This window comes from Papaver somniferum, chromosome 5 (assembly GCF_003573695.1).
Source record: "Papaver somniferum cultivar HN1 chromosome 5, ASM357369v1, whole genome shotgun sequence".
Lineage (NCBI taxonomy): Eukaryota > Viridiplantae > Streptophyta > Magnoliopsida > Ranunculales > Papaveraceae > Papaver > Papaver somniferum.
In genome coordinates, this window is record NC_039362.1 from 67,469,160 (window position 1) to 67,487,988 (window position 18,829).

At 36.0% G+C, this 18,829-nt stretch overlaps 1 protein-coding gene and 1 long non-coding RNA gene across 2 annotated transcripts; both read left to right on the plus strand.

Annotated features, from left to right (window-relative positions):
* The first annotated feature begins 3,876 nt into the window (after positions 1 to 3,876).
* On the plus strand, positions 3,877 to 4,269 carry LOC113278638. Its single transcript, XR_003325593.1, has 3 exons — positions 3,877 to 3,951; positions 4,070 to 4,114; positions 4,227 to 4,269. It is a non-coding gene; the product is annotated as an uncharacterized LOC113278638 (long non-coding RNA).
* Positions 4,270 to 5,390: 1,121 nt separating this feature from the next.
* Positions 5,391 to 6,273, plus strand: LOC113279145. Its single transcript, XM_026527851.1, has 3 exons — positions 5,391 to 5,395; positions 5,581 to 5,677; positions 5,764 to 6,273. Exons 1-3 carry the CDS (start codon positions 5,391 to 5,393, stop codon positions 6,271 to 6,273), a joined length of 612 nt encoding a protein of 203 aa, XP_026383636.1.
* Positions 6,274 to 18,829: the final 12,556 nt, after the last annotated feature.

Below are 18,829 nucleotides of genomic sequence, written 5' to 3' on the forward strand. Positions count from 1 at the left end.
TTAAATAATAATGATTCTGACAATGCACAAAACAGGAAAGGGTTACTAAGGTTTTCGATTTCCATCAATTCAATCATATAAAACTCTACTAATCTCTATTTATTACTCAAGACAAATTTCGAAATCAATCTCATGTCCCAGAAGATGTTATATTAAATTCTAAAGTATAGTTTCTCCGCTGTAACTTCCTTCGCTTCATGGGTAGTGATTCTAAAGCATTACCTATCAATCCTTGCATACCTCGTCTAGGGATTTAACCGAAGCACGACATATCAATTCAAAAGCATAAATAATCTAGAAAATCACATGAACGATAAAACACCAACCCATATGAAGAGAAATCACTAATCAATGAATCATTACTAGAAATATCATTGTAGAGTTCATATAAATAAATTGGTTTCTATCTAAACCCTACATGGCTCTAGCTAACCATGGCTTTCTCAAAAACCATAAACAAAATGGAAAAATCAACACCAGCCAAGCAAAAATGAAAATGGGAGAAATTAATCCTCAAACCCTACTCCCTCTTCACGGCTCTGTGCCGCGGCCGTCTTCCCAAAAGAACTCCGTTCGGCCTCCTCCCCCAAAAAAAAAAACTCTCTTCTCGACTGAAATATATGTCCCTCCTGCTGCGAAGGAATCCCAGACCTAGCCGATATCACCTATCTCCAAGGCCCAGTCCAGCACCGGCTTCCAAATTCCACCCAAGTCCAATACTATCTCAAATCCGAACACAGCACCAACCTTTCTTTCTCGGACCATCTGAGCACCTGCCTTCACCGGAAGTAATAACTCAGCTAGTTAGCAGGTAGCTCTATCTCCACTCGATCAAACAGCATAGTCTTCTTCTCATCCAACGCCACCTTCACAACATCATCAAACCAGCTAACCCATGCAACATATAAACCGTCATCTGTTGATGTTGTATTTGAGAGCTCCACAAATCCCGTCTATCTTCTCTCGATGGAAGATCAGCCAACTTCAATTGCCAGACTCCACCTAGCCATAATGACTATCACTACCATTCTCCAAACACATACATCTCTTCGCCCCCATCGAACTCAATGTTGTGAGCTTCAGTTTCCCCTCTGACTTTCCACGGCACAAAATACATCCCAAGTATGACATTTCAGTTCGATTCAGCTCCTCCACTTTCTTGTCTTCATAGTCCTTCCATCTCCTATTTCTGTATGTTCAACTCCATTCCTTACGACTCAAATACAGCCACCATTTTGAGAATCATCTCCAGTCAATTTCAGCTGGCGTACAAGCCATTCTCCATCACCGGCAAAACCAACTCCATCTACTTCCTTAACACAATGAGAAACCCCATCGAACTCCAATTCCATCTGTTGTGGAAGGAATCATCGAATGTGATACAATAACCACCACTGCAATCATTTCCATTATCTTTTCTGTCTGTCCAACTCTCATTACGCCAATCACTTCCATTTACTGACGGCTATAAAGTGCACCGAGCCACCAAACTCTCATATCTCCTTGGACTTGATCTTCGTCCTTCAACATCATATAAACTAACAAATCCATCTCAGCAACACTGGTTTCAACCACTACTGTCACTGTCCGTGTCTCCTCCAGTCATCATAACTCCTGTGTACAACCCCCTTCTCTTCTCGATCAAACAACCCCATACAAAACCCATCTAACATAAAACTCCATCTTGTTGTTGTTAGGATTATAAACAGATGTACCCCTATATTTACACCCGACTTAACTATGTACCCCCGTTTTTTTCCCATTTACAAATATGCCTCTGTTGGATGTTTTCCATCCAAAAACGTTAAAAAAGTCAATTTCTCGGTCACATGTCAATTTATCTTGACCGAGATGAGAAAATGATGCCACGTATTTGTGAAAATGAGGCCACATGTTTGTTATAATTAAGTATTACGTGTCACAGATCTCGGACACACATCTAGGTCTAGGAGATCCCTAAGATATCTGATGGTATCAACTATGTAACTATGGTTTTTCCGCCAACACGTGTAGTTACTTTGTTTTCTCCGCCAACACGTGTGGGCTTGCTGGACCAGAAACGAAACACGTGGATGTGTGATGACCATAGATCTGAATTTCAGCACATCTCTATGAAAATTAACGGTATTCGATGGAAGAGTTTTAGATGAAGATGGGGGAAAATAAGAGAGAAGCGTCATAATCTCGTAAAACCTTTCTTCTTCTTCCCTTTTTTCCTCTCTGTTGCTCTTCCCCCTTCTCTGTTCCTCTCTCTTTTTCAGATAGAAACGTCGATTTTCCACTCTCTGTTTGTAAACGAGTAAGTAAATATGGTGAAGTTAAGACGCGGAAAGAAGAAGGAGAAGAAGAAACCAGAAAAAGAAGAAGAAGGAGAAGAAAGGTAAGTGAAAAACATCATTGGGTTCTTCTGTGTGTTCGATTGATTAAACTTTTTTCTAGGGTTTCTGTTTTTTTTTTCGATTTTGGGTTTGTTTGTTTGATTTTGGGTTGCTGTAAATGTTTGATTTTAGGGTTTTCAGTTCTTAAGGATATGGGTTTTGTTTCTGCAGTAATTGATGATTGGGTTTCGATTGTGTGGATTGATTAAAGTTTTTTGAATATATTTTAGGGTTTCTGTTTTTTTGAAGTTTAAGTTTCAATTGATATTGTGGTTTGAAATACAGTCAGTAGCAATGAAATGAATCCTAAAAGCATCAATTCTGCAACAACAAATCAAAAAATTACAGTCTTTAAGACCCATTGGGTAGAATCGAGTAAAGAGATGATAAGTGGTGGTTTACCTTCTTTGATTTTCATTAAAGCTTCAAAAAGAGGCCTTTGATTTTTCCTCTTCAAATGTTGTAAATCGTCAAAAAACCAAAGACAACAAATGATTTATCATCAAAAAATATCAGTGGGTTTCCATTAATTTACGAAATTAAGCTAAAAAGAACGAGAGACATGCATTCAAATAAGGAAAACAGTGGGGGAAAAACAACATGAGAATGGAAATAAGATGAGAGTAGCTACCTGTATTGGTCATGTTAGGACTATATGTCTCTAATTGGTTGATTTGTGAGGTTAGTTTGAAGTAAATGATCCTTGTATATGTATGTTTGAGATAATACTATGTATTCATTTGGTGCAGACCTGAAGTTGAAGATAAGTTTCCTAAGAGAGACATAAAGGTGAAGGTTATGAACACTGTGATGAGTTTTGAATTCAAAGGGTTGGCTAGAGCAGATATGGGTCTCCTTCAATTGAAAGAAAAGATCAAGCCCCTACTTAGATTGCAGCCTAATGAGGAAGTGGATTTAGTATGGTATAGTGACCCCTGTTTACCAGATTCATTACTTATTGAAGAAGAATTTTGGAGGTTTTGGGATAATGCAGAAGTACATGAGAATTGGACTACACTGCATATGCAAGTTATCATTCCACATGAGTATTCTGAAGGGTTAACAGAGGTAGCTATTCCACACAAGTATTTGACACCAACAAAGTCTTCAACACCAAAGAAACCAGTGAGCAAAACCAAGCAAATTCCTACAAGAACAAGTCTTAGACTATCTAAGAAGAAGAACCAAAGTCAGGCAGCGAACAAGAAGTTATTCATTGACTTAGATAAAGAAGAAGTATATGTTCCTCAATTTACACAACAAACACAGTCTAGTGTAGCTTATAACATACCTGAAGAACAGTTTGAAACATTTAATCCTGACTTTTGGTTTGAAGCAACACAGGCAGCAAGCGTTGTTGAGGATGATCAGTATGTTGTACAACTTCCAAATGAAGAACCTGATGAGTGTCACCCTGAGCAGGATTTAGAAAACTTCAACTGTGGGTATGATAATGAAGAACAACATGCAAAGGACTATGAGGAATTTTTGATGAAGGCTGCGGATGGTGGCTTGGCAGATAATTTTGATGATCCTAACTTTGGTGAGGTGGAGGTTGATAATGACAATGAAGGTAATGTTCTCTTTTCTTGGGTATTTGATTGTTTGTTTTGTTTTTGTTTTGTGTTTGTTATAGTATCTCAAGTATCTTAAAAATGAATTTTGTATGGTTGTTTTGTGTGTTGTTTCAGAGGATCATTATGGGGATATAGTGAGTTCTGATGGAGAAGATGAAGGTAATAATATGCTTGTTTAATTTGTTTCAGTTCATTATTGTTAGTTATTGTATTTTCAAAACAAGTTAAGATGAAGGTACTGACAAACACAATTTGTTTGTTTGTTTGTTAGGTGGACAAGAACAAGCTAAACCAGGTGGGCCTGAATGTAATGCACCTCACCAGTTTAATGGACCTCAAGCTAATGAGCCCTGTCCCACAGCAGAGTTCGAGAAAGAATATGCAGAGCACTTTAGGCAAGAAGAAGAGGAAGACTTGTTCCAAGAGGAGATAGGTGAGGAATTTAATCCTACTAAACTTGTAGTTGGTACCAAATATGTTAATAAAAATGAATTTAAGAAACATGTTAGGCATTTCTGTGTAATAAATGGACATGAATTTGTATGGAATAAATGTGATAATAAGCAACAAAGAGCAGTATGTGTTAATTGTGAGAAGACGGAATGTAAGTTCTTTATATATGGCATCAAGCGAAAAGGTGAAGGAGACACCTTTACACTCAGAGGGTATAATATAGAACACAACCACCAAGGTCGTGGAGATGGGTACAACAGAAGTGCAATTCCTCCTTATGTAGCTGATTGGTACATGGAAAAAAGAAAGGAGTCAGGTTGTGATGCAGAAATACCTTGTCCATATGACTTAGCAGCACAATTTAAAAGGGACACAAAGGTCACCATTGCATACCATACTGCATGGAGGGCAAGGGTTATGGTGTTGGAGAAGCTATATGGGAGTTATGAGAAGAATTACCAACAAGTTCCTAACTTTTGTGAAATGGTTAAGGTAATGTTACTCTTATCTCTGACATTATTTTTTTCTTGTTAGTTGTTTTTGCAAATAATATTCATTTTTTTATTCTTGTTAGTTATTAATTCTACTATGTTGTATGCAGAGGAGAAACCCAGGAAGTCATTGTTCTTTCTCATATGGCACTCTAGACAATACTTTCCTTTCTTTAACCATATCATTTGCTCCTGCAATAAAGGGGTGGAAGGCTGGATGTAGAAGGGTCATTGGCTTGGATGCTTGTCACTTGAATGGAAAGTTTGGTGGTGTGATGCTATGTGCAACAGGTAAATTCTTCTTTTTCTTCACTTATACATTCTTGTAATTCAATTTATATGTCATTTTGGATTATAATTCACTTTTTATATGCAATCAGGTCTGGATGGTCAGAATGGCTTAGTTATGCTAGGTATAATGGTGTGTAGGAATGAAACCATAGAAAATTGGAAGATTTTCCTTGGAGATTTGAAGCCTCTGGTAGATGAAGATGGTGTGCGTATCTGTTTCATCTCAGACAAGCAAAAGGGAATCTTGGAGGGTGTTGACTATCACTTTCCTTTAGATGAACACAGATATTGTTTTAGGTATAATGTGTATGATTTCAGATTACTATTCCCTTTTTTCTTTATAGATCACTTGTAATAATCCTATAATGTATTTGAATTTACATGTGGCAGGCACTTGCTTGCAAACTTCAAGAAGACCTACAAGAGTTTTAGTTTGCAGAATCATCTTTGGAATGCAGCTAAATGTTACAAGAAAAAGCATTTTGAGGTAATGCATAAGCACATTTCACTTGTTTAAGTATATTTCCTCAAAATTCTTAAGTTATGTAACCATAAGCATTGTTTTTGTGTTAGGAACATATGGCCAAGATGAAGGCTGAGAATGCTGATGCTGCTTGGTATCTCTTGAAAGAAGAAAAACCACAAACCTGGTCCAGGTCCCATTTCGAAAAAGACAGCAAATGTGAGCACCTTAATAATAACTTTTCTGAGTCCTTCAACAATATGGCAAAGAAGATGAGGGATAAGCCCATCTGCAAGTTAGGCCTGATGTATGGAGATCTGGTGATGAATACTTGGTATAAGAGAAGAAATGAGTCTGCAAAATGGAGAGATGGTGACATAGTTCCTAAAGCAATGAAGTTGATAGAAAAGATGATAGCTTTGAATCCTAATTTTAAGTTGGTTCCAGCTGTGAAGTACAAAGTCTATGAAGTGATTAGTGTGCATGAAGCAGTTTTTATTATGGATCTTGAGAAGAAAATTTGTAGCTGTTTGCAATGGGAGTTAAGGGGATTTCCATGCCAGCATGATGTATGTGCTTTGGCTCCAATGAGACCTAACTGGGCTGAGTTAGTTTCCTAAACTTGAACCCCTTTGTACATTTTGGTTTGTATTACATTTTTGCTTGGACATTGTTTAACCAAAGCCATTTTGTTTTGTTATATATTGTAGGTACTGTAGCCCTTACTACACAGTGGACTACTACAAGAAGACATATGCTCTTGAATTCAATCCACTAGAGGGTCTAGCTGACTGGATAGAGGTATATTTAATTTTAAATATTTTTTGTTTAAAATATATGTTTTGTCTTTATTGTTTGTTGTGCAATAAATCAGGGTAATAAAGTAGATTCCTTTAGGGTTTCATTGTACTAGTATAACAGCCTCCACAAGTTTTCTAACTCTTATCTTCTTCTTCTTCTTACTTCTTTGCAGCCAGAAAAACCAGAAATGATGAAGCCACCAGTAGACATTAGAAAGCCAGGCCGGCCAAGGAAGAAGAGGATATTGTCATATGATGAACCAAGAGGTCAGAAGAAGGCTAGAAGATGTAGTAGGTGTAAAAATGAAGGTCACTACTCATCAACTTGTGTTGGTGGTCCAGTTGGAGGAAATCCTAAGGGATTCAAGCCTAGAACATGTGTTGATGGCACAAAGCAGACAACAGTTGAAGCTCCACCAAAGAGAAAGTACAAAGCTAAAGCTGCTGCAAATTCTGGAGGTTCATCTGCTGCAAATTCTCAACCTTGTGCTAGCAGATCTAAGACGCAAACAAGCGTTGCTCAATCTTCCCAACCAGCTGCAACATCTTCTGCAAAATCCAAAGGTGTCATGAGAAAGGCAGGTGATGAATCTTGTTCTCAGCCCAGTTTCAGTCAGCACAACACCCATGTTGGATCTGTTAGCAACAACATAACCTTTACAGCTCCAAACCCAAAAGGAAAGAAGAGAGCAAAGAAGTATATGAAGCTTTAGATGTACCTATTTTATGTTGAGTTGTGTTTATGATGACTCTATTTTATATTTGAATGTTAAGACAATTTCTGGAATGTTATGTTAAGACAGTGTAGAGTTACTGAAATAGATAGTCTTTTATTACTATTGCAGTTACATTTGCAGATTTTTCTTGAATTCCTTGCATACTTCATATACTATTGTTTCTATAACTATTGCATCTTACACAAGTTCAATTTGAGTATGGAATTACAATTCTCTTTGGAGCACTGTTGATTGTTAAGGGACCAGCCACGTGTACACAACTTACGTGGAAGAATAGACGAGTTGGCAAGTGAGTTGGAAGATTTAACTGTTGACATGGAGGTTAACTTTCCGTTAACCGTTTTTTCAAAATAACGGTCAAAACAGAAGTACATTTGTAAATGTGAAAAAAACGGGGTACATCTGTATGCGCCCAAAAAAACAGGGGTACATCAGTATTTCACCCTTGTTGTTATCATCGGGCAATGAAAACACCACCAGTTACGATTAATCCTGCCACAACACCAACTTCAATCTCCTGGCATGAACTAAAAGCATTGGCTGCACTTTAGAAAAATAAAAAGAAAGTGGAAGCTGCAACCCCTCCTTTCCAACAATAAGAAAAAATGATAGTATATGTAAATGTGGTTAGGGAGTGACCACGTCTTCCACTATTTTTCTTTTAACTCAACAAGACATTTTATATCACAGCATGCAGCACTTCCCATTGTTCACCAGCTGACACCTCACAGCGCTTACTACTTCTGCCACATCAATTAATAAAAGGTCCGTATGTTTCTAGTGCCATGGAAGGACTGAGGCAGTGCGGCGCATGAGCTGTTGGCATGACAATTAAGATGGCTTCTCTTGATGCTTTTGAGCGACTTTGCTCAGTGTTGTCCCAAATGCCATTTAAGCTGCATGTTAGGCCTTTATTCTCCGGATGATTATGATTCGTTGTACTTTCTGCAAAAGCACTAAAATAGTGTCATTAGCCAAATTTCGAGTCCTAACTAATATAAATATGGATATAAAATGTAGTACATATGTGCTTATCATTTCCCATATACCATTTCTTAATGAGACTAGTGTACGTTTCACTTCGACTTGTATAAATAGGTCTTACCTATTTCCACCGAACAACAAGTTCAGTCACGAGCAATACAACACTCAGAAACATTCGCTAGCTTTCCATCTGTGAGCTTCCCATTTTCTGATACAAGTCGTGAAACAACTACTCTTCCAGAATCAACCTGGTCTCAACACTTTCGTCGCTTCCCTCCCCAAAACCAACCCATTCTCCTTCACTTTGTGACCGAAGCAAGTCTGAAACGGCCATTTCTTGGTTTAGGCCGGATTTGTACAGATTGACCTCTCGAATCTAAAGTACTCCCTTGCAGTACATTGTTTAGGGTTTAAACCCGTTTCTCACCCACACACCCGAAATTACCTAAATCAGCAGAAATCGTTTTCACCCTCAAACAGCAGTGTAGTGTCATCTTGGTCGTTCACTAACTAGGCCGGCTATGCTGTAACGCACCATCATGGTCGTTCACTAGCCTGACCGGTCATAGTAAGCTTGTTGGTTAATGCATGCATCTCATTGTTAATATCCATCCTCAAGATAATAAAAGGATTTTATGGTACTTAAAGGCACTCTTGTTGTCTTGAATGCTCATATATGATTATCTTCTAGCAAACTTAGGGAAACCCAAATAAATTTTGTCCTAACAGAAGAACCCCATATAAATTCAGGGTCAATTGGTAGTATTATGATCAAACTCTCTCGGCTATTTTTCTTTCTTCAATTCTTACTCACCACAATGGCTTTCGAAGAGATCAACAAACTCAGTTATCAATTTAATTACACTTCCATTGAATCCTTTGATGGCATTAAAGAAGCCACCAACATTGCTCAAATCAGCCATGATATTTGTTTACAGAGATGGGAAAACTGTATCATTGGAAAAGTTATTTCCATCAATAACATGAGTAGATACTCTGCTAAAAAGAATACGAAATTAGTGTGGGGTAACAAGGTTGAGAATTTTGAATTAAGGAAAGCCACTGGAAACCTATTAATTGTCAGATTTGGATCCAATGATGATTGGAAATGAGACCTATCTGAAGATCCATGGTGCCTTGATGGTTTTTTATGGATTATTGAACCAAGAAATCTTACTTTAAGCTATAGAGATGTTACTTTTGATCGTCAACAATTTGGGTTATATTCAAAGAGCTACCACCAGAGTTTCTCAATGTTCAGGTAGATAATGAAATGGGAAAGATATTGGGAAAAGTCCTAGAGCTAGACCCCGAAGATGTTCCTATTGATTATAATAATGTGGGGGCTCTTATGTTATATACCACTAACCCCCTCATTAGAGGTGTGCAAAGCCAGAATGCTGCTGATTTTGCTTAATGGATTTTGTTTTTACTATCAGACGCAACCTCACTAGTTGGTCTGCCTGCTTCATAATTGATCACAAAGAGGATGAATGTCGAGATACGGTCAAGTGTGTCAAAGATATTTCGCAGAAGCTATTTAGGTTCCTTGGTAAATTTCCATACAGTATGAAAAGGAACGAGTTTTGGAATTTCAATGAGGCCCAACTAGAATTTCTCCAAAGAAAAACAACAAGAGCAAGAAAGCTAAGTTAGTTCTTTTTGTAACGCCAGAAGATAGACAATATTATAACTTAGTTTGTGCTAATCAATTCCAAAGGGATGTTATTAACTCTTATGCATGCACATACCATGATAGGGGTCAAAGTAGCAAAGGTGGTATTATAAGAAGATTCAAAACAACTAGAGACATTGATAGCTCTAGAGCCAATTCTAATCAGATGTCAGAAGAAGTTGATGCAAAGGATCGTGAATATCAAGAAAAGGAAAATGTTCAACAAATGCACCTTCAGGAAAACGGATACTGGGAAAAATACATAGTTAATCACCAAAGCTCATATCCAGGACAAGAAAAATCAGCGGTAATTTCTATCACTTTTAGTCTCTTTCATTTTTAAAGATTTTTTCTCATTCATAGCATTAAATTTGTCATATATATTGTAACAAACAAAATGAAAATTCTTGCTTGGAACTTATAAGGTTTAGGAAATAAACAAACAAAAGATCACCTAAAGAATTGTATTGCTAACTACAGTCCTGATGTGATGTTTTTATCTGAAACAAAGTCAACAGTTAAAAAAGCTTCATATCTGCTAAAATATATGAGATATCCTAATGTTTGGTGTAATAAAGATAGAACTAGAATGGGTAGATTAGCTCTATATGGAAAGATGGGATTGATATTCATCTCATTCATTCTTCTAGCTTCATAATAAATCTGATAATGAAGGACAATGTTGCTAATTCTAAATGGTTCCTCTCTTGTTTGTATATATAAGTTCCTCTTTTATGATAACATTAGACAGGAACAATGGGGATTCATCAAAGAAATGAGAGAAAATATGGATATATCATTGGTCATAATGGGTGATTTCGACTCCACTTTATACAATTATGAAAGGCGTACTATATAAATCCTTCGCAATCCTACCCCATCATCACAAATACTGTATCTTCTCTAGGCCTCATGGATATTAGTTACACATGTTGCCCATCCACATGGTCTAACCACAGAACCCAACTGAACCAAGTGAGAATCAGATTAGACAGGGCCATTTTTTTTACCTTCATGGATGGATATGTTTCCTAATGCCATTATCAAAAATCTCATCCCCTTTAAGATCAGTGCATGCTCCTATTCTTCGCAACACTAATCTACAATGAAAAATTGAGCAAGCCATACATATTTTATGAACATTGGCTTTTGAATAACACTTGTACATAATAAGCAAGGTACAAAAGCATACAAGTTCTCTAATAAACTCAAAGAAACCAAGGTGGGTCTCAAGGAATGGAGAATAAGGGTGTATGGTGATACAAACAGGAAAATCAAAGGCAAACAAGCTCAGATCTAGCAAATTCTTGATCAACCTAAGGTGGATATAAATGACTATCAAAGACTCTGAAACCAGCTGAAGAGTTCGTATGACATAAAACATAATTGCATATCAACCATCTAGAGAAAATGTCATTGAATTACAAGACAAGAACACCAAAATGTTTCATTCTGAAGCCAAATATAGAAGAGATGCAATCAACTTCATTCTCTAAAGTACATAAATGAAGAAGGAAGGAGTACGAGGAAAGAGATCTCTAAGATTTTGGTTGATCATTTTCAACAAATAGCCACATCCACCAATCATGAAGATGATGAAGAATTTACGAAGCTTATCTCTCCATGCATCACAGAGTCAGAGAACCAAAAGCTCACAGAAATTCCAATTTGTCTAGAAATTAAGGATAACGTTTTTTAGATAAAGCCTTGGCCAGCTCCAGGACCGGATGGTTTTCAGGCAGGTTTCTACCAAAGAGTTGGGACATAGTCGGAGATGATGTGATAAATATGGTTCAAGAATTTTACAAAAATGGTAAACTTCTCAGAGAACTTAACCATACATTTAAAATTCTTATACCCAAGCATAAATGCATTCAAACACCATCATATTTCAAATCCGTAAGCATATGTAACATTTTTCATATAAAATCATTTATAAAATCATGACAAATAGACTAAAACCCGTTCTTCATAAAATCATCTCCCATAGCAAGCAACATATGTCCCTGGAAAAAATATCATGGACAATACTATCATTACTCATGAAGTTATACACTATATGAAAAATACAAAAGCTTATATTGGGGCAGCTGCAATGAAGTTAGACCAAAGTAGTTAATATCTTGTATCGGTGTTGTATCGGCCGAGTCCGATACACCTATACAAAAGATTATATCGGTTTTTATCGGTGATTCATCATTAAGAATAAAATTTAAAACATTTATAAATTTTTAAAATCTATAAAAAAAATGGTGTTATATAATGCATTAATTCTCAAGATCAGAAGCTTCACAATACAAATTAAAGGGTACAAAAGAAAAAGATGATTAGTAAGAAGGATTTTGTTTACAAATTTTCAGATCTAAAGTGTTTTACAAACTTACCCTTACCGATATTATCAATGTATCAGTGAACCCGATATATCGGTTTGTACCGGCCGATACGAGTGTTTTTATCGTTCAATCCTTGTATCGCCGATATTTTAGATATCGTAAAAAATTTACCTGATGCGTGATAAAAACCTATAATATCGGCCAACACAACCGATATTGACTACCTTGAGTTAGATATGTAGAAAGCCTTTGATATAATGAAATGGAAGTTCATCATCAAAATCTTAACAAAGCTTGGTTTCTCTGACAAATGGTGTTAATTGGTAAATTGATGCATCTCCACCGTTATTGTAAGGACCCTCAAGCTTATCAACGCTATTAGACCAGTCAAGAGACGACTAAGCCGCTAATGACTCGGTTAATTAGAGACGAACGCTAATTATTAGAAATTAATTTAACAACGATCTAGATACGAAACTAGTATCACTAGATGCATCTCGAAAAGTTATGCGCAATGGACTACTCAAACGTATCAATCGGATATTAGACGAAGAAGTTTTTATCAGATTAGTGTGAAGGGAAAAATAGTAAACTTTGCTTGAGACCGACCTGGCTGCCCTTATCCAAGTCAGTGGTGCCTTAGTAATCTCGTCGGTCTTATCCCTAGTTGATAGGATAACCTCTCATTTCTTCTTTCTTCTTCTTCATTCTTCTTCTGCTCTTTTTTTTTCTTTCTTCTCCGGCCATTTAGAGGATAAAACCTCTTATGAATTTTTCCTTAGAAATTTAGTAGAAATGATAGAGCGAGAAAGGGGTTGCTGAGATTGTAGACCCGATTAGGTTAAGAGTTCTTGTAGATGGGATTGTTTGAGCTTCAGAAGATGATGATAGAGTTCTTACTGAAAACCGAGGTTAGAGTTCTATGTTTTGAGATAAAGAAATCAAGAGCAGTTGATGACTCAGATGATAACCCTGGAGATCTTGATGCTGGTATTAAGTCGAGTTATGTGTTCAACTCAGAGAATTAAGGAAAAGGTAATTAGGGTTTTTAATTTGATTTCCTTTTTGCTTATGCGAAATTGAGTTCAATTTAGTGAATTGTTTCATGGGTATGTGATTGATTATAGTCTAGGTGGTTGTATGAGATTTAATTTGGGTTTCTTTAGGAGATCGAGTTTCACTGAGAAATTAGGGTTCATGTGTTTGAGTGATAGATGAAGAAGATTTTGGAATCATAAATGAGTAAAGAATTCAGAGATGTGTTGTCGTTGTGATTCATGTTGTTGGTTAAGAACATGATGGAACTGTTGATGAAATTAGGGTTCTTGATCTTATTTGAAGAAGACGAATTGGCAGTGGTAGTAGTTAATTCGATTGGTGATAGAAATTGGGTATAAGAGAATTTGAGATTCTTATTTCAGTTTCAGATGATTATGGTGGTTTGATAATTGTGTTGGTGGATAAAGTTTGGATTAAGTAGTTTATATAGTATCATAGTTGAGTGTGTTAATTTTGGGTTGCAGCTGCACTTCAATGTTGCAAGTGGAAGTGCAGATCATGTAAGGTAGTTTGGATGGTAATGAAGGTGAAAGTTAAATCCCTGATAGTTGTTTTGTAGATTAGTGATAGTAGTAGATAGGGATGGTGGTGTTATGTGTGGTGTTATATGATGAAGGAAGAGGCCTGAGGTATATGCAGTTGAGTTGAGATAAAACAACAATGGATATGGAGCTACAGAGTTGAGTTGTGTAGTTACATATGTGGTAATTGAAGTGTTTCAAGACTTATGTCATGATGTTGATGTTATAGGGAATGTGTTTGAGTAAGATGTAATGGCCTTGCAGACCTGGGGGTGATGATGCTATAATCTGGTGGTGATTTCTGAGAAAGATGGACCTAGTGACATGAATGGGTTATTGTGGTTTGATTGAAGATATTGAAATAAGAATTGTCTTGATACTGAAATGGTTGGATTTTGATTCAAGCCCGGGAAATAGGTTAATAGAGATTTTATGTTTGCACTTGTGTTGTGATGCATTAGAATGTGTCTTGTGTCTTGCTCCGTTCTGCTCTTTGTTAGCTGAGTTAGTTGTTTGACTTAGATTTTGTTATGTCTGAGTCAGTTGGTCTGACTGAGTCGACTCACCTGAATCAGCCTATATGACCGAGTCGAACCATTTGACCCGATTCGTATTTGAATCTGACTTGACCGAGTTAACCCTTTTATTTGACCAGTTGACCATTGGCCCTGGACTTTGACTTGACGTGGATTGTTAATTGATCCCATTGACCGTGAGGGACTGTCAGTTGACTCAGATGGACCAGGCCTTAGATAAATGGACTTGTTTAGTGGGCTTGGGCTTAGGAATAGTTTTCCGATATATTGGTCCTTATGATCTGAGTTAATCTTTAGTTCCTTGTACAAAGTTGCAGATACTCTTTAGACTTATCAAATGGACTATAGATTCTACCTAATGGAATTAGTAAACCTTTGTCATGCTAAAGATTGATAATGAATAGGTGTAGAATCATAAATGGGCTTAGAACTATTAGATAGTTCATTTAACCTATAACTAGACAATTGTATGAGATTATATTATGAACCTTGCGTGAGCCTTTTGGCTAATTCTTAGAGTGCTTGTGTGATTAACAGTTACTCTTTATTAACAACGATCGATTCAAAGGATGAACCAGTAGATTATGGATCTCGAGGTAGGCGATGGCTTGTCATCAATCCAAGTGGGAACTCTGTAACCTTCTTGTAATCATTGAGCATTATTTTAAATGCGAGCATGATGCCATTACTTCTTATGAGCATATTTGAGTGTAAATGATTGGGTATGTTGTGTAGTATGCATTGTGTGGATTCTCCAAATATTATATCTATTTTTATGCTTATTATAGCCCAGATGAGGCAATATCGTTATATAAGGGAATATTACCTTTTACAATTTCTTGTGAGAATCCATTCGTTTGCATATTATGCTTGATTGCAAAACCTTCGGGACTTATGATGGTAGTTCTTGAATCATGGTTTTTATGGCACTCTGAGTGGATGGCTGCTGTCATTCGAGTCTGGAGTTATCCTACTTTCGCTTTCTCCAATGAGTTTGGCGAAGTCTGAATGACATATTTTAGTTGTTCTAATCTCACTTCTGTAGATTCATTCGGTGGTGGTCTTTCACGGATATTGTTATTATGGTACGCAATACCTGAGGAAGTGGAATTAGAATAACATTATTTCATGAATGATCTCTTACGATGCTTGCTTATTGTTGAGTGAATAATTTGATGTATGTTTGAGTGAAATCCCCGCGAGGGGTGACTGTGGTCTCCCCACAGCTCCTTGCTAAGTCTTATATCCCAGATGAGGCAATACATAGCACGGGAAGTGCATATAATAGCTATCTAGCGCGTAAAGCGAAATAGTATTACTTTTTATTTTATAACCTAATTTATGTCGTTAATGACCCAGATGAGGAAATAGTATATCGAGGTATTTGGGGAAATTACTCTTACACATGTTATGCACAATGATATGTTTAAATTACTACTTCTTTAGAACTGTGAAGCATATTAGTGATTACTTGAGAGTTACATGTTTTCGTTGAGCCCACTTTTTGGGATGATGTGCTCATTCGTTCCCACTTTAGTTTCATCATTCAGAAGAAAAAGCGCACGTGAAGATATTTGTTTCCGTAGCGTAAAGTTTCAGCGAATTGAAGATGTTTATTTATATTTTGTATATGTATATTTTCTCTATAAACAACACATGGTTATATTCGTATCACATGAGAGATCTTCATTTATTCTGTATCAGAGTGCATGGGTTTTGCTTTTGGGCTTAGTTTTTGTAGTCTAGATTCTTGAGATCGTTAGTCTAGATTTTATGCTTCAATTAGTTTGTAATCCTATTAGCTAAGCAGGTTTAGTAATTGGGGCGTCACAATTATAATATCCATATTATTGAATGACTCACCAATTGAAACCATTTATCCCACCAGAGGGCTTCAACAAGGTGATAAATTATCTCCATACCTTTTAATAATTTTTATGGAAGGATTTAGCAAAATGTTAAACTCTTTTGTTGAAACAAGAGCATAACACCTATTTTCCCTGCCAAAAATAGTCCACCAATATTCCATCTTCTCTTTGCGAATGATTACATATTATTCTCGTATTCTGATGGTAATTCTTTAAACAACCTAAATATTATTATTCATAAGTTTTGTAAAGTGTCAGGGCAGATGGTTAACCTAAATAAATCGAGTATACATTTCAGCAAAAAACTAAGTTATGAAGCTAAAGAGACATACGCAACATGTTAGGAATGAATGTTATGCCCCTTGGAAAAAAAATATTTGGGCATTAATTTATTCATAGGCAAAGAAAAGTCAAAATGCTTCATTAATATCCATGACAAAATGAAGAATAGGCTAAAGCAATGGTGAGCAAGTATGATTAATCAAGTCGTGAGGAGTACACAAATATAAGCAATTAGCAATACCATGACACAGTTTCAAATGTGTTGCTTCATTTTTCCTTAAAAAACTATTGATCCACTGAATCGTCCAAGTAAAATCAAGGTGGAATCTTAATATGATATGTAACAAGAAATCAAAAAACTGGAAAAAATAAACAAGACAGGAAAAGATAAAAAACAAGAAATACAAAACCAATGGGTTGCCTCCCATGCAACGCTTGGTTTAAAGTCGTTAGCCCGACTTACAATGTAGACTCCCCATACACCGACAATCTGGAAAGTTGGGGATCCACCCGTAGCACCTGTTTTGTAACCAATAGCTTCAAACAAATATTAGTAACAAAAAACATAAATGAATCTCTGTACCGAAAGAAGCTTCCCCCACACTTATTCTTGTCCACCCTTGGAAGTGTATAAAGAATATAAAATTTGGGAACTTCTACAGTTTCTTGTCCAAAACCTGCATAGTATGAGAATCAAGTATCTCTAATGGAGGATATCAAGAAGAAAAGTCATTCAACAATACTTCCAAAGCACATACATTCAAACTAATAAAAGATGAAGAAGAAGAAACAATATGTAAAGGGTTAGACAAACTTGCACAATCTTTTGTAATACAAAATCCTCTTTATCCTTATAGAATTCAAGTGAATTATTTACCTCTTGTATATCGTGGTCCTTTATCAAACATTGTAACCATTCTTCGTCTTTTTCTGCCTTAACCAAAGTCTCGACATCAAAATCTTCATTACAATCTTTTGCAAGCTCAATTGGGTCTTCCATAATGTTGATCATTCAGGTTTCATTTTCAACATACTATTTTTTGTTATAATGATCATACTCTTTTGCAGATTCAAATCTTTCCATAAAGAACTTTTTAGATCACTCATTGCATCATCCTCAAGATCTACCTTTCGAATAGGTGCTTGATCATTATAAAGATCAAGGAGTGAGTAAGTTACACTAGTATCATCGTATTCCTCTTCATCTTGATCCCAAAAAGATTCCATTGTACACCTTTGGAAATGTTACCATGAGTTGGTTCAAGCAATGTATCTTTATAATCATCGTCACTTTCATAGTTAACATAAATTTGGTCGTCAATGAATTTAGTGTTTCTAATCTCAAACTCCTCTTTTCGAATAGGTGAATGATCATTATTAAGATCAAGAGTTGAGTTAACTACACAATTATCAGTGAAAGTCCGAAAAGGTTGGCATTTTTTGAACATAATTATCGATCAAACATTCATTTATTACACACCACAGGCACATTAAAATAGTTATTACCTTGAAAGCAAGATTCTTTTTTATCCCTCTCTTCCTTGTATTGATCAATGTCTCTTCATAGGTTAGCAATACCTTCCCGAAGTTCTAGTCCCTTTAATATTTTGAAGTTCTTGTTGTACCAAGTTAAGACATTTTTCTGCAAAACTAGAGACTTTTTGTTCACAAGCATAACTATCCTCCCATCCTTGTGATTGTTCATATACATACCCGTCATAAGGTTGTTAGTATGCTTGAGAAAAATCATAAGGTCTCATAGGATATTGATCATAGCCAATGAATTGGTTTTTATTATACCCTGGATATGGTTGGTAGTAGTCATATTGTTGATATTAAAAATTGTAATCATTGCTCAAATATGCTCATTCCATGAGAAAATAGGTACCTGAAACAAGATTCTGAAAAATAGGTTAAAAACCAAAAAAAATAAGAAAATCTAAAACAAAAATGAATTACTAAACTAAAAAATATAAAATAATAACAACCCGCTGCCTCCCCGGCAGCGGCGCCAAAATTTGATGTGTCGTCTGCACGTCAAAATTATTATTACTTTCTCAGTACTCAAAAAATAATATGAAGCAAGGACAAGAAATGATCGTTCCCATAAAGAGGTTTGTGATTGTTATATGTTTCGGTTTCCTATATCAAACAAGGGGGAGTTTCTAATTTTATATAACTAAAACTAAACTAAAAGCTAACAAGAAAATAAACACGCAAATCAAGCAAGTGAAAATATTGGATAAAAGGTTTCATCTTCAATTGTAAACAAGTATTTGAATGAATGATAAGAATCTAAATTTAATTTCTAATTATCAAAAGCCTTAGAATACCTTATTGCAAGAATACTCTGTTAATTTCCTAAGATCATCACATTTACA

Coding starts and splice junctions, on each gene's coding strand:
- LOC113279145 (XM_026527851.1), top strand. Junction 5,678..5,763: donor ACAAGAAAAAGCATTTTGAG/GTAATGCATAAG, acceptor TTTTTGTGTTAG/GAACATATGGCCAAGATGAA.